The following is a 14,568-nucleotide window of genomic DNA, read 5'->3' as shown; positions in this document are numbered from 1 at the left end:
TGGTGATGTGTAGAGCAAGCTGCAGCACTTAGCTTTGCTTTTGTGTAGTATCACAGCTTGTCACCTCTTCCTTCCCCAGCCCAATTTTGAGGGACTGTCAGTTGTAGCCCGTAAGGATGCTCTCCAGCCCTCATGCAGAAATGTGATAAAATATGCCTTCCACCCCAAAGAACCTGCCATAAGAGTAGAAGACGAGGCAGAAACAGTCAGATCATTTTGGACAGCTTAAGCACTGTTAAGTTTTATACAGGAGACACCCACAAATGCCTGGGCCACTGTCTGGATTCAGGGAACCACAGCCAGAGGTGAGGAGCCGCAGGCACAAGGCATCTGAGGGAACTTAAGCAAAAGCAAAGGTTTAGGAATTTAAACTGGTGTAGCACAATCATTTTGGAGACTGCAAGGAACAATTTCTTCCCAAACTGATTTCTTTTATATGCACAAATTTACTTCATGGTCAGAGGCGATGGAGGGAGTAAGGTGCATTGTTAAATAAGCAGCCTCCAAGGGTGGAGTACCCCGACATAAAACAACTCCTGTTGTAGCTCTTTCCATATCTGTCACCCCAACCACCTAAACTTAAATGCTCTGTACCTTGGTCTTACTCCTAGTGATGCCAAAAGGGCACATGGAGTGCATGCAAAGAATACTATGGGGTGGATGGTTCCTCTGGAGGTCACCTGGCACAACACAACACTCACAGCAGAGCCTCTGGACGCACAAAGCAACGTGAACTGGCCTCAGAAGAGCCTGTCAAAAACAAGCCTCACCTCCAGATGACCTGAACTTTAAAAGTGGCTGTGGCAGAAGCCAGCCTGGATTGTATGTGTTGGACCCGTTTCTAATTGGCCTCGTGTTTTATGCAAATATGCTTTCAAGAGCTACACATTGTCATTATCTGTTGTCAATGGGCACGAGGTTTAGGAAATCACAGCTTGACTTTAAACCTTTTTTCAAGGATAACCTTTCATCATTTGCTTTAATGGGGACACCCCCCCCCCCAAGTCTGGCCCAGTCTTTGTGCTGAGCTTTGGCTACTTGGCAGTGCTTGGCCCAGCTCTGCAGTCCATGGCTTGCTGTGAGGTGAGGGGATCAGGGGAACAAGAAGCAAGGGTGAGGCAGGGTCTCAGCTTCTCCTTAGCCCAGACTGGCTTGGAGAGTGGTGATCCTTTGGCTGGTGTGGCACATATGGCTCCCTCGTAACTCCAGCTCTTGCTCTGGGGGTGGCATCTCCGAGGGGGCCCCTGGCTCAGCGGTTTTTTGTGGAGTTGGTCCTTGGGCAAAGGGAGCCAAATGTCCCACAGTCCTTGGGACAATGAGGAGAGCCTCTTCAAGCCTTTGTTCCTTGCTAATTCTGCTGCTCTGGATTTGTGTGCTGCAACCCTGCCGCTGGCACTTGGACGGGATGCTGATGCCTGGGAGAAATATCTGTGTAAACGCGGTTATGTGGGAGTGAGCGCCTGTACATCTCTGGCAGCCCAACCACACCAAGCCCGCTCTATTTCCAGGGCAAAAATGGCAGCAGAGAAAAAATCTGGAGTCCCATGGAGCACTGTGTGTCCCCAGCCCTAGGAGAAGCAGTAGGAAAGTCTGTGTCACCACAAAGCTGCAGCCCAGACCTCGCCTTTTCCACGCCTGGTGTTGTGTGTGCTCTTTGACTTGTTGTCACCGTCACCCGGGCTGCGCTGCTTTCTGGCAAGGGGAGGAACAAGAGCAGGCAATGTTTTACAGAGAACGGTGTCTGGCCATGGAAAAGCTGTGCAACATGACTCATTTTGTGTAAAGGACATGAAATTACAACTGCGTGCCACATGAGAGATGCTAGCTGGGCTCAAATCAAAAAACATCCTCATCCAGGAAGGGTATTCAAGCATGTGCTTAATTTAAGAACATACTTAATCAGGGCCTTTGGGCATAAAAGGGTAATAATTATTCTTGTGTTGCTGGGAAAATCCAAGTGACATCCGGAAGATGTATTACTTGAGAAAATTTAGTGTTATTTCAGCGTCCTCATTTAATCTTTCAATTTCCAAAAATGTAATTCTTTTAATTTGTCATTGCTATGAGTTCCTTCACAGCTGTTTTACACTCAATTGTTAATGCCAAGTGGAATCAGCAAACACAATCTGGTTCAGATAATAAGTATGGAAGATCAATCCTGCATCCGTCTCTTTTCTCCATCCCCATTAAACTTCCCAGCATGTAAGATCTCTGTGTTTGGCTTTGCAGAGAAGGCTAGCCACAGCAAAAGAACCTCTGGTACACACTGTTCAATCATTTAAAATCAGCAACATCCCTGCCCAGAATTTTTTCAATGTATTTGACCCCTAATTTTTCTCTCTAAATAACCATGCATTGCTGCAGAGATTAGAAATGGTGGGATTCTAAGATGGATATGCTTTTAAATGTGCAAGGAGCCGAGGAGAGGCTCCCTGTCTCAGCATGACCTGGGCAGATGGCAACTAATGTCTTTGTTTTTCCTGGAAAAACTGAGTGGCATAGCTACTCCAGACCCAACAGCTGGGAGAAGGCAACTCTGCTCTACGTTGACCACATTTCATGGTTTCATACCCAAACCTTTCTATCACTGCACAGAAGATGTCCCCTGAGCTGGCCTAGACTTCTCCTGCCCTAGGGACTCTGGGCACCAGCTGGAATTTTCAAAGGGGCTGCAGGGATCTGGGACCCAAGTGGACATCCCACCTATACCCTGTAGGAGATATTCAGCCTGCTGCCCTTGAGCATGGCCTCATTTTTCTAGTTAGCTGCTGTACAGAAAATATATTTAGGCACCTGTTTTACCAGAGATTCTCTGGCCAAGAGATAAGCAAGGGCTGGTTTTGGCTGTAAGGTAAGTGCTTGTTAATTTTATTGACCTTGGGTTGAATCCTGTTCATCCTCCTCAGGCGATTGCTCCCACTGAAACCAGTATGAATAAAGCAGTTGGATTTTGGCCCCTTTGAGAAGACAGCAATCATAAATCTAGCTGCCAGCACAAATCCAGGTGCTAACCCAGGGATTTTCCTGGGGGAAAAACCACAGTAAATATCTGTGGGATAGAACCAGGCAAATGGATGGGCATAAAGGAAAAGAAAATTTAACTTCATTTCACTCTAAGAATTTTTAGGGTAGATGTTTAACTGGGCATCAGTAAAACGTGATGCCACTTCTTCCTGGTCTGACCTTGGTGATGATCCTTGAACACCCCGTCCTTCTCAAAGCTGTGGTTAAATATAATTATGTGTGGCTTTGAGAGGCAAGATACACCAGGGAGTGCAAGTTATTGTAAGGATATTTTAAAAAGTGAATGATAGTGACAAAACATCTTGGTGGGAAACTGTGAAAACACAGTACTCTAAGCAGCATGACTAGAGGAGAGAAGAGGTTTTTTCATTTTTTTTTTTCACCTCTTGTTTATTTTCCTCTTCCTTTTTTGAACAATGTATCTTAATCTTGCTCTGTGGATGTGGCACGAGAGTTATGTGTGCAGAAAGCATCTGAAATCACTTTGTTTCTAGTTTTCTTTCATCCGTTCGGTATTATAAATAACCAAAGAGGATATTGCTTAATCCATAAAACAAAGTGACATCATAATTTATTAATACAGAAGACACAGTTCATTGCTGTTAAATGCCATAAAGAGCTGGAAATAGAGTAGTTTCTCAGAAGGCACTGCCAGTGTGTCAGAGGAAATATTTCCTCGATGCTATATCAGCATGTGTAAGATCCTCTCTGAGCACCTCACCATTTTGGCTAATCCCAGCTGAACTGCTCTGCCACATCCAAAGGCAATTTTGGTGGGGATTTCTCCAGTCTCGGATGTCTTCTTCCCACCTGCCCCACTCCTCCCAACGCTTTGCTCCTGCTGTCCGCTTCTATGGGAAGGGAAAAAGCCCCAAACAGCCCCGTGGTGGGGACAGAGCAGGGTGGTCCATTTAAGGTTCTCTAACTGGTGTTAGTGGGGCAGCAGCACAAGCCCACATGTCCTCAGGGTGTCCCTGTGCCAGCAGGGACACGGAGCTGCACGCGTGGAGGAGCGATGCCTTACATCAGGCTGTACACACTTGGCTCGGGGCCAGCAAAGAATTTAAGCACCTGTTTACCCCTAAGCTTTTGAGTAATTCCTCTGGCCTGAGCCTAGCACAGGCTTCCCACAGCCTCCCACTTCCCACGGTCTTCCTTTGCAGGAGTTGTGCACCATGGCCTGGCTGAACTCAGGGCTGCGGCACAGCCCTGGCACGGCACCACTCAGCACCCACCTCTCCTTGCTCCCTCCACCTCACAGAGCCAGAGTTCAGTCTCTGCAAACCCCGGTCTGGCTGGCACCTCCATGGATGAGCCCCTCCAATGTCCAAGAGGCTTTGCCAGGACTCCCAGCGCTGGATTCAGCCACAGAGCAATTTTTGAGTATTTCAGGAGAAATTCCACCGCTTCTGTTGTTGTGCTGTGTCCAAGCACCAGCCTGAGCCCACGTATGGATGAAGTGCAGTGACCACATGGCCGCAATAAGACATTCCTCTGTCTTTTAGGTAACACAAACAGTCTTCCTGGCGTGGATAACTTGCAGCCCTGGAAACACACCCAGTGGATGTTCTCTCCACGCTCTACCACTGCCTGCCCAGAAGCACCAGTCCTCACTGCTGGTCCCTGTTTGCCTTGTTATAAAACATGCCTGGCTGTGCTTTTGCAACTTCTGGGAAGAGACAGGATCCCTTTTGTCTCCCCAGGACATTAACTTGTATTTTCATTTGTATAGATTTTGTACTTTCTGTACACGCAATCAGCTCCCTCCCACTGGAACGCGGCTATTTAAAGTGGTTCAGCGGGTGTGTGGAACGGGCACGGTGCTGCCTGGGTTCCGCCAGCCGCGCCCTGCCGGTAGCCCCCAGGGGAGCCAGGGTGCCATAAGCTCCTACCTGCCTGCCCCCTGCACTGGCACTTGAGCGCTCCCGGCTCCCTGGCCGGGCAGATTTCCCTGCTGTTCATCAGCCGGCAGTGCGGAATTCCTGCCCTGCTGTTTGCCCGCGCGGCTCGTCCCCGAGTCCCAAAGGTGTGCTCGCACCTGTGCAGCCGTGGCAGCGCACACGCCCAGCCCTGTGTGTGCACAGCCGGCGCCTGCACGTTGGCAGTTCGCTACCCCCCTTGCATCCCCCCCTTCTCCGGGCTATATGTGGCATTTCGAAGCTCTGACAATCTGCTTCCAAATGTTTTCCATATTTGTTCAGCCTCCTTGGTTCAAATACCAGGAACAACTCAGCCGGCACAAAGCGAAGCTTTGGGGGGCACAAAACTCACTCCCCCATCGGCGTGCGCGCACACACTCGTACGTGAAAGCCTAAAGTCTGTCGGCATGGGAAAGGAGGAGAAGAAAGCCCAGCACAGCACGTCCCCGAATAACCAGAGCCAGACAAGGAAGGCACCCGGAGAGGAGAAAAGCACCGGCTCGACGCAGGAGTCCGCGATGAAGAAGAAGAAGAAGAAGCAGAAGAAAGCCAAGGGGGATCCCAAAACTGGCCAGGAGGAGGAATCCCACACTTGTTGTGGCTGCCGTTTCCCGCTGCTGTTTGCGTTGCTGCAGCTGGCGTTAGGCACCTCTGTAACAGTGCTGGGCTTCCTTATGGCAGGCATCAGTTCCTCTCTGCTAGTCAGAGACACTCCATATTGGGCTGGGATAATTGTAAGCATAAAGTCTGTTTCTCCATAAAGTGCCTTTGCCAGCATTAATGCAAGCTGCATGACGCTCCACTTTAGACTAACCAACTGCATGCACACCATTTGAGTTATGCTAACTATAAATATTCCTGGGATTAAGTGTCTGGCTATACTTTCCCAAGGAAAACTTGGGAAAACTGCTTCTGCAGAATAACACAGCCTTTCGTATTCTTCCCTGCAATGCCCAACAGACCTGAAATAAAATACAGGGCTGCTGTTCACTGGATGTATGTGTTAGCTTGTACTTTGCAGTGAACTCCTGCCTGGTGATGCTGAAAAAACAATGTTAACTTCTTCCGCTGCCTACCCTCTTTGCCCACCAAACCATAACCATCAGGTTTTGGAAGTGAGGGCATAACTCTGTAACTCGCAACTTTTAGCTGGGCAAGGAGAGCAATGGCTGTCCCGGAGCTTCCTCATTGTGCTGTGCTGGAGAACCGCTGGGATTTAACCCTCTTCCTGCTGCTGCTCCTGGCTGCACGTGGCCATGGGGAAGGGGATAGCACTGGTGGATGTGGCAGGGAAAGGGAGCCCGTCCCAGGGCCTGCTGGTGGCTCCTGCCAAGTCACTTTGGAGTGACACGCCAGCCTCACTGCGTGGGCGGGGGAGACTGGGCAGAGGGCCGCGTCCTGCTGGGTGTAAATCAGAGGCATCCCTGCTGGGGAAGCCTGGGTTGTCCCCAGCAGCAGCCACCCCTGCAGAGGTGGGGACAAGGTGTGTGGTGCCATCCGTGGTGTGACTCTGCTGGCTGTGGGTTTGGGGATGTGAGGTTTGCCTGTGAAGAGACGGGGTCAGTGATTATGAGCCTGGGATAGGCCATGGATAAAACTGAGCATGCAGGTTTCTTCATAGGCAGCAGCTTTCAGGAAAATATATCCTGAAAATATGCCCTAATGTGTTAGCACAGTTCTGGGTGTCATCAGACTGTAAGAATTCCCAGCAAATAAATTCATGTTTAGGTACTTAGAGAAAAGATTTCTCAAAGTGCTGAACAGCTATGGGAGCATCTCCTGTAAATGTAATTCCTTGTTAGAAGATTATCTGGGCATCTGAACTGATTGAGGTTTGCGGTGTCAATCCTACTGGGCAACCCTTCAGAAGGTGGAAGGGTCAGGGCCTGAGATCCCAAAGGAAGAGCTCCTCTGACTCATCTCTTCATGTTTCTTTTCTGACTGAAGAGGTATCGAAGAGTTTAGTGGTGTTTTGTGGGGCAAGAGCCTGCCCTTGCTTGGAAGGAGAACTTCCTCCTGGGAAGTTTTGGCTGTTACAAATCAGGGGGGAGTACATATGATAAAATAGCAACATGTGGCATGTTCACTCCTGCTGTTTATTTTGAGGATTCTGGAGGTCAGATTAAGTCTTTTCCAGACAGCACTGTTGCTATCTCAGGTTGGAAATAGCTTTTTCACTAGAAAAAAATGGGGAAAGAGTTAGCTGGACTGAACCAATGCACAGTCAGGAATATGAGAAAAGCCATGGAAGCAGCCCCCAGCCCATGTGAATGTCATCAGTGCCCAAGCAGCATCCATCTGAGACATCCACAAATGGCTGGTCTCCCCTGGGGAGGCCGGAAACCCCACCAAACTCACTGCTTTCTGAAAACAGAGCTCTAACCCCTGTTGCTTTTAGCAGCAGCTGCCAGCAGTAGTGACATTTAGATGCCCACACAAGTCAAAGCTCAGTCACTTTCAGAGCTCCCCCCTGAAAATCAGGAATAATTCTCCATGTGTGTGTTCCTGAGCTAATTCCCGACTCGGAGCAAGAGACTCGGCTCTCAGCTGTGGTTGGTCATCATGTTTTGCACTCGCCAGCCAGGATTACCCCTGGGGAAACATTTCCTGGGACTGTGTGCTGGCTGTGGGAGCCAGGGCTATGTTTTGGTTCATGTTCCAGGTGCCCTGGCTGTGGGGAGGACCAGTGCAGGCTGTGGCTGCAGGAGGGGCCCCGTGGGGAAGGGTGACTGCACCTATGCTCTGGGTCAGATGGTGACTCTCACCTGGGGGACTCTGGTGAGATGTTGAGTCATCAGCACACTCAAGTGTGGTTTGATTCCTCCCTGGCTCAAAATGGCTTTTGGTGCCCCCCTGTTTACCCTCAGGGTGATGACAGGGGCTGTCTGCTGGGGGCACGTGGCCAGGCAGGCTCCTGGGCAACCACACTGCTCTCCTGCACCCACAGCCCGAAGCAGAAAGGAAGGAGGGGTCTGGCACCAGGTGAGAGGGAAGGGAAAATGAAACTGGTGCTAGAAAGGAGAGGCTGAAGTGGTGGGGCAGCCCCAGAGCTCCCAGCAGCAGAGTCTGTGTGGAGCACTGGCTGTGGTACCACAAGAGTTGTGCAAAGCACATCTGAGGGGCAAAATGCAGGAGGTACCACACAGTGCTGCATTTACTTAGTTCCTGTGCTGTGGTGTCTCCATGGGGGGGACTTGGTTCCCACTGGGACATCAGGTGGAGATGGCCAGGAGCTGCTGAGCTGGAAATTCCAGGTGTGCAGTCCGAGGATACTGCTGGTGAGCTGTGGTGAGGACTGTGCCAAGGACTGGCCTCTGGAGAGCTGGGGAAAACTGGTCCATGAAGGAGAACCTTTGGCTAGGTCCTGCATGTGGCTGGATGTCCTGTAGACTGGCTCTTGGGCTGCATGGAAGGTGTTAGATAGGGGATGGATGACCCATGTCCCACTCGAGAATGAACCTCGTGGCAGAAAGTGACTTCCAAAAACTCATATATTCACACAGAAATGAGCAACAGGACAGAAAGATGTGGTGTAAAATACCAGAGCATATTTGTTTTAGTAGCATCCCACTCAAGTGCTCTTTTTAAAGGACTTGATTAGTATTCTGAATCAAGAACTTTAAAAATCTATTATGAGACCTTTTTAGCAACATTAGATATAATGGGTGAAGCTCATTCCTGGTGTTACTCCTTTGGAATTACACCAGGCTGGATTTGACCCCACAGCTGTTAATGCAGGATGACAGAAAAATGAAGGAAAATTGCTAATGTGTTAAATAGACCCTGACTGATTGAAAGCCGTTTTTTTTCTTCTTTATTAGTGGCAAAATGGTGACACCATTCCTTGCTGAAAATCAAGTGCTTCAGTGCATTACCATGAATGGAAAGGAACTGTTTTTAGAGGAGCAGCCAGTGTAAAACGCTAGCAAGGAAAACCAGGCAAGGCAGTCTGAATCAAATGGGTTCAAAACCTGACTGTGTAGGTTTGTGAGGCTGGAGCAGGCCAGGGACTGGGTTCACCATCCTGGGGAATAAATGTGGCCAGTGATCCTCTGACAGAGAGTGGAGGAGGGCTCCCTCCCCAGAGCACTGGCCCTTCCCTTCCTGCAGAAGGAAACTATGCAACTTGCATTGCACCAAGAGCATTTCACCATGAAAACCAGTTAAAACCCAGTTAAAACCAAAATGCATTTAGTCTGAATTGTGTGGGGCATTGGTCAGAAACCAAAGGAAAGTTTTATGGACAGAAACCACGGAGCCTGAGTGATTTACCACTTCTGCTTTGGCTTCAGCAACATATTCCCTGTAAAAAGCCTCTGCCCCATTGCTAAAGACAGGCAGATAAATGCTGTTAAAAGCAGTCAGGGTGGCATTTGTTTCACCTGCCTGGAGCCACTTACAATGAAGGTGCCCAGGTCTGAAGCAGTTGCCCGTGAGACCTGTCCTGAGCTCCCCAAACTGCAGGCTGGACTCCCTGGCAGTCTGTTCCTTCTTGCTGCTTTGCAGGAGTTTGGACAAACTCTTCACAAACCCACTCATGAGTGCAGGGCTTTATTTTTTTCCTGTGTCTTGCCACTGGCTCAGTGCATAGCTTTGGGCAAGTTACTTAACCTTGCTAAGGCTTTGTTATTTCCCCTGTAAAGTGGGGTTAATAGTGGCCATCCGTCACCCCTTGCTTTGAGATCCTGGGATGAAAAGTGTTGCAGAGACAGTAGATATTAATGGTATCCTTTTCATTCTTTTTCGTTAGCTTGTGGCCTTTTGACACCCAGAAGAAGTAACGATGTATTTCTCCTTGAAAAACCTACTTTAGATTATTTCCACTGCGATCAAAAGTGGAGAGTATCAGAGTTTGCATGGGCAGGCTCCCTTTTCAACCCTGTTTTGCAGACTCAGGCAGTTAAGAAAGTTACAGAAGTGCTCATCAGAAATGATTATCCAGGGTGTTTATTATTTCTGTCAGGAAGTTATTTTAAATGTATATGTATAGATGTTCATAAAATTAGGACTTTAAAAAACATTTTTAAAAATCTGATTTGCGAGCAGCTCAAGGCAGCAACTACGGCTCCAGCAAAAAGCATCCCAAAAATCTGCCATGGGCTGAACCCCCAGCCCAGAAGCTCTGACACATCTCATTGCTCCAGCCCTTCTCCCTCTCCCCAAGTGCTTCCCCAGGCCAGAGGGTCCCTGAGCTTTACTCAAGGGGTGACCATGACTTGTGGCTTTCTGGCATCAGTGCTCAAGCATTGGCTTCTCTGCCCTGGTGGAGGTGAGGGTGATGTGGGGCTGCGTGGTGCAAAAGGCAGGCAGACTTTTAACTGAAAAAGCAGCTTAATCAACCTTCATTTACCTGGAGTCACAAATGTTTATGTCTCTATAACTTTTGCTTGCTTTTAGGGAAACCATTTTCAGTTTTTAATAGAAGGTGACTCTTAAAACCTGGGGCCATCAAAGCAGCCAGTGGAAATTGCAGCCATGCAGGCATCCATATTTTTTTATACAGGTTAGCTTCAATTAGCCATGGGCAAACATCAAAAGGTTTGAGGGAGGACTGCCTTGAAGAAGAGGCCAGTGCTCATTTAGAGCCATGTGTAGCACTAGAGCAGGACTCTTCAGAGCCCTCTGCCATTAAATCTCATCCTCTTCCAAGAGTAACTAGGCATTCATTAACTGAAATCCACACTTCTGTGTTGCTCAGGTATAGAGTGGAAAACTTTGATGGGAAGAAATGTTCAAACATTCTGAAGGAATGGTTTGAGAAGCTAACTGCACACCTGAGGTGTGTCTGATACTTGGCCTGGGGCTGCTCTAATCCTGGACCCCTTTGTGGCTTAGCTCATGGTTTAACTGCAGAACTTCTGGCTGGAATTTGTGGAAAAACCCTGGATAAAATTTGGAGAGGGATACCAAACAGGTTTCCCCAGCCCAGGTAGCCTCATGACTATGGAGATGGTGGCTTTCTGTAGCTTCATAGTCACGGACACACCTCAAACCACAAGTGGTGTTCACGACTACTCTCAGCCATGCTGCACTTCTCAGGCTGAAAATCACTGCTGGCTCTGTGAATGGTTAATTTTATTTAATTTTTTGATTCCTCGGGCATTTGTTCAGCCAGGACTGTATTTCTGGTTTAACAGCAGCAACGGACTGCTGCTGCAGCTCCTGGCTGTGTAAGTGATCGTAGCCTTTGCTGGGGGAATTAAATCTTACCTTAGCACAAGTGATGAGCAACTGACCTAAACAGCAAAGATCATTATGGAAAAAAATAGCATTTCATTTGATTGTGGATGTTCTTGCAGGGTTTTGATGACTTTATAGGATTTAAGAGAAAGTTGTGGACCTGCCAGTGTGTTACTGCGTGGCTTGAAGGGACCTGTAGCAAAGACATCATTATTTTATTCCATAGGTGGGGCATGGGCAGTTATTGTGGGGTTTATGGCTGTTAAAAGAATGATTTCCTAGATGATGGCCTTTGCCTGCAACCATGATATACATTTGTCATTATTACTATGATTATTATTATTATAGCTATTATTTCTGGAAGTAATTTATATGCAACTAAACTGTCCTTAAATTTAACAAGAAGTCTATAAGGGGTAAAAAAAGTTAGGCCACTGTACCTCTGTGTTGCAGACTGGCTTCTTTTACATGTGGCACTGAGACCCAGGCTGACCTGAGGCTGATGAAAGCTGGCAGTGAAAGCTGCCTGCAGCACCCACTTACATCACAGCTTCCTCAAACCTCGTAAAGCAAATTAACTTTGGTGCTGCTGTCTGCAACCACCTGTAGAGATGTCCGGCACCAGAGGTGATCCAGGTTTATAATGGCAAAGCCAACAGGGACAGTTTCTTTCCTGAATCAAAATCTGTGTCCAGTGGGAGTGTTAGATTTGGTGGATGAAATGGCTTCTCCAAAGGTGTAGACAGGAGCTAAGCCTTGCCATATCTGATAAGGTGGGAGAACTGTCGAGCCAAGTATCACCTCTGAGGGAGAGCCAGAAACTCCAGAGATAGTTACAAGAGATCATTCTTTACCTGTGTCCCTAAAACCAGAAAGATCCCCAGTGTCTCCAAGGGAGCAACTACAAAATAACTTGTCAATAAAGGAAATGTCTTCCTAATTCTATTAACTGCAATTTTTCTCCTGAAGTTTGAGTTTAAATTCTTATTAAATAGGAAGAGTCCTCCTGTGGGTCTCAGCAGTGCTGTGTGGAGCTGCAAGGTGTACCTGGGAGAGGTTTTGTCCTGCAGTGTGTTTGCTTTCTGCCCCTAGAAATTATGGCAGGAGGTTCTCTCTAACAAAGCCCCTGCATAAAGAGCAGATGAGCTATACTGTGTCTTTGTGAGTGTTTGCAGCATTTGCCTTGTGATGTGGCACAGACCCAATGCTCCTTAGAGCCAGGTTTTTGTCTCCTGCCTTCATTTCTTGGTGGATGTTCCCAACCCTCCTGCTTTACCAGCCTCAGCCACCAAGGTTTTCAAGATGCTCTGGGTAGGAGGTAGTTCACTAGAGAAAAGCACCTATTCTACATTTGGGCTAAAATTGTAGCAATTACAAAAGGAAAACCAGTTTCACAGGCATACAGGGGAGAGATGGAGACAGATTAGAGCAATCTGTGGTTTTGAAATCTGTCGGAATAAAGCAAACCACATGAATATGTCAGCGTGCAAAGATAATGAGTGCAAACCACAGCGGAAATTTGTGCTCTACGTGTTCATATTTCCCCTAATTACACACAACACACAACCTTCCCCATCCCTGCCACGTGGTGTCCTTGTGCTGCTCGCACACCTTGTGCTGAATCCTTGCAGGAGCAGATGGGATAACATGGCAACAGGCTCCTGCCCTCTTTGGGGTGGGAGCAAGCTGGAAACTTTCTCCTCCTATTTTGATTGTGGCTTAAAAAACCAATAATTCTTAAGTCATTTTTCAACCCTGAGGTGTTCCTGCCCAATGGAAGGAATGGCTACTGCTTCCCCCAAAAACGAAATAGTATTAAAAATTTTGTACAGCCTAAATATTTTTCAGCCAGTGTTAGTAAACAGCTGCTCCCCTGGGTTGTGAACTGAGGGGATTTCACAGGGTATGCCTTAAGCAAAATGAAATCTTTACCTTTCCTAAATATTTCTGTACCACATATGGGTCTTTTTCTAGACAGCGCTTTCCAAAATTAAATTCTTACCTTGGATAATCTTTCACGTCACTACCTATTCAGCAAGGGGTGTGTTAGTCCATATGGAAATTTTGAAGTAGGATCTTGAAATAAACCCGAGTTGAAATATGCACAGAAATGCAGATTCCTGGATTTCTGGGTAACAGCTGACCAGAGCTGACCTAATTAAGTGCCATCCTGCAGGTCTCACAGAATCTGTTTTATTTGTGTAACAAATGCACATCGATTGGTAGCAAGCACGTGCTGAAGCGGGTTCAATTGCATTTTGTGTCCTGTGCTGAGTCAATAAGGCATGGGAAATGTGTGCTTCGTGCTGGGATGTGGCAGTGGCTGTTGCAGCACCAGGATGCAGGATTACCTAATGCTACTTAGCAATCAGCACCAACAGCACCTGTAAGGTGCCTGCAGCTGTTTTAGTTACTAAAAGTCTCCTAAAAAATACTTACCAGAGGATTTTTATAGTTATTCTGTTACACTTCACAGGTGTAATTTAAAGCTGATCTATTAATAATGTATAAAATAGCAGCATAGAGCTGTTTCCTATATAAACGTTCTGCGCTTTGGTTTCCTCCAAGGAGTGAATTTAACTTTAAAGAGCTGAAATGTTAAACATATGTGGGTCATAATTCTCAGCCACGTTATTTTTTACTGCCACTTAGAAAAATATACATCTCTGGTCAAAAAAAAAAGTTACTGTATCGTTAAAAAAGAAATACTTAAGCTTTCCGAAGTATCCTGGCCAAGCCTTGCCGGAATCCTGACCCAGTGTAATCTTTTATAAGTACCTCTCTACAAATGTTCCTCTTCAAGTGTCCCTGAGTATATTATTTAAGGCCCAAAGGACCTTTAGAAAGCATGTGCAGGAATGGAGCTCCTTTGAACTGATAGCCCTTTGTATGGGAAGCTTTCTGAAGAGGGAGGTCTGATCCTGCCACGTGTGAAGCCAGCAGGAGTTTGGCAAAAGTTGTCCGAGGTACTTGGTGGCAGAGAGAAAATTCCAGCATTGATCTCTGCCCTTGGAAATGAATGCAGCTCTGTCGGCCTTCTGTGGTTAAATGGAAGGGGAAGGAGGGAGTGGCAACAGTCCCATGATGTCTCATGGCAGTCACCTGGAGGCAAATCTGGCTCTCAGTCCATGCAAGGATAAGTGCCCACTAGTGTAGCTGAAGCAAAGCAAATTTGACTTATTGCTCATAAGCACCAGATCCTGAAAATACTCAGGCCCAGCTTTGGTGTGAGAAGCCACTATGATTTGTCATGAATTCTGGGGATATGATGTTAAGATAGTGTATTTAAGCAAATTTTTTTTTTTTTTTAGTTCTTGCTGCAGGTTCTTTCCTTCAGCCATTATGGCACTGGAGGAGTTTATCATTTGGATATTATCAGCAATAGGATCTCTTAAGATTTAAGTTTTATGGGCATGTTAATTGAATTAAAAGATTAATATACAGT

At 47.1% G+C, this 14,568-nt stretch overlaps 1 protein-coding gene across 2 annotated transcripts in view; it reads left to right on the top strand.

The window, feature by feature from the left end:
- Positions 1-14,568, top strand: part of SSPN (sarcospan) — an 85,042-nt gene that overhangs the window by 60,379 nt on the left and 10,095 nt on the right. The window contains exon 1 of one of the 2 annotated variants that reach the window (XM_042051278.1): positions 5,211-5,677. The exons of the other annotated variant lie outside the window; for it this stretch is intronic. Within the exon in view, the coding sequence (XP_041907212.1) occupies positions 5,351-5,677 (327 nt within the window). The 5' untranslated portion in view covers positions 5,211-5,350. Of the gene's footprint in view, positions 1-5,210; positions 5,678-14,568 lie in introns of those variants that run through there. 2 annotated transcript variants of the gene reach the window in all.

This window comes from Corvus kubaryi, unplaced genomic scaffold (genome assembly GCF_017639235.1).
Source record: "Corvus kubaryi isolate FWS band 111438036 unplaced genomic scaffold, C.kubaryi_AGA036_p1.0 74, whole genome shotgun sequence".
NCBI classification, from domain to species: Eukaryota; Metazoa; Chordata; class Aves; order Passeriformes; family Corvidae; genus Corvus; species Corvus kubaryi.
This window is presented reverse-complemented; position numbering and strand designations above follow the sequence as displayed.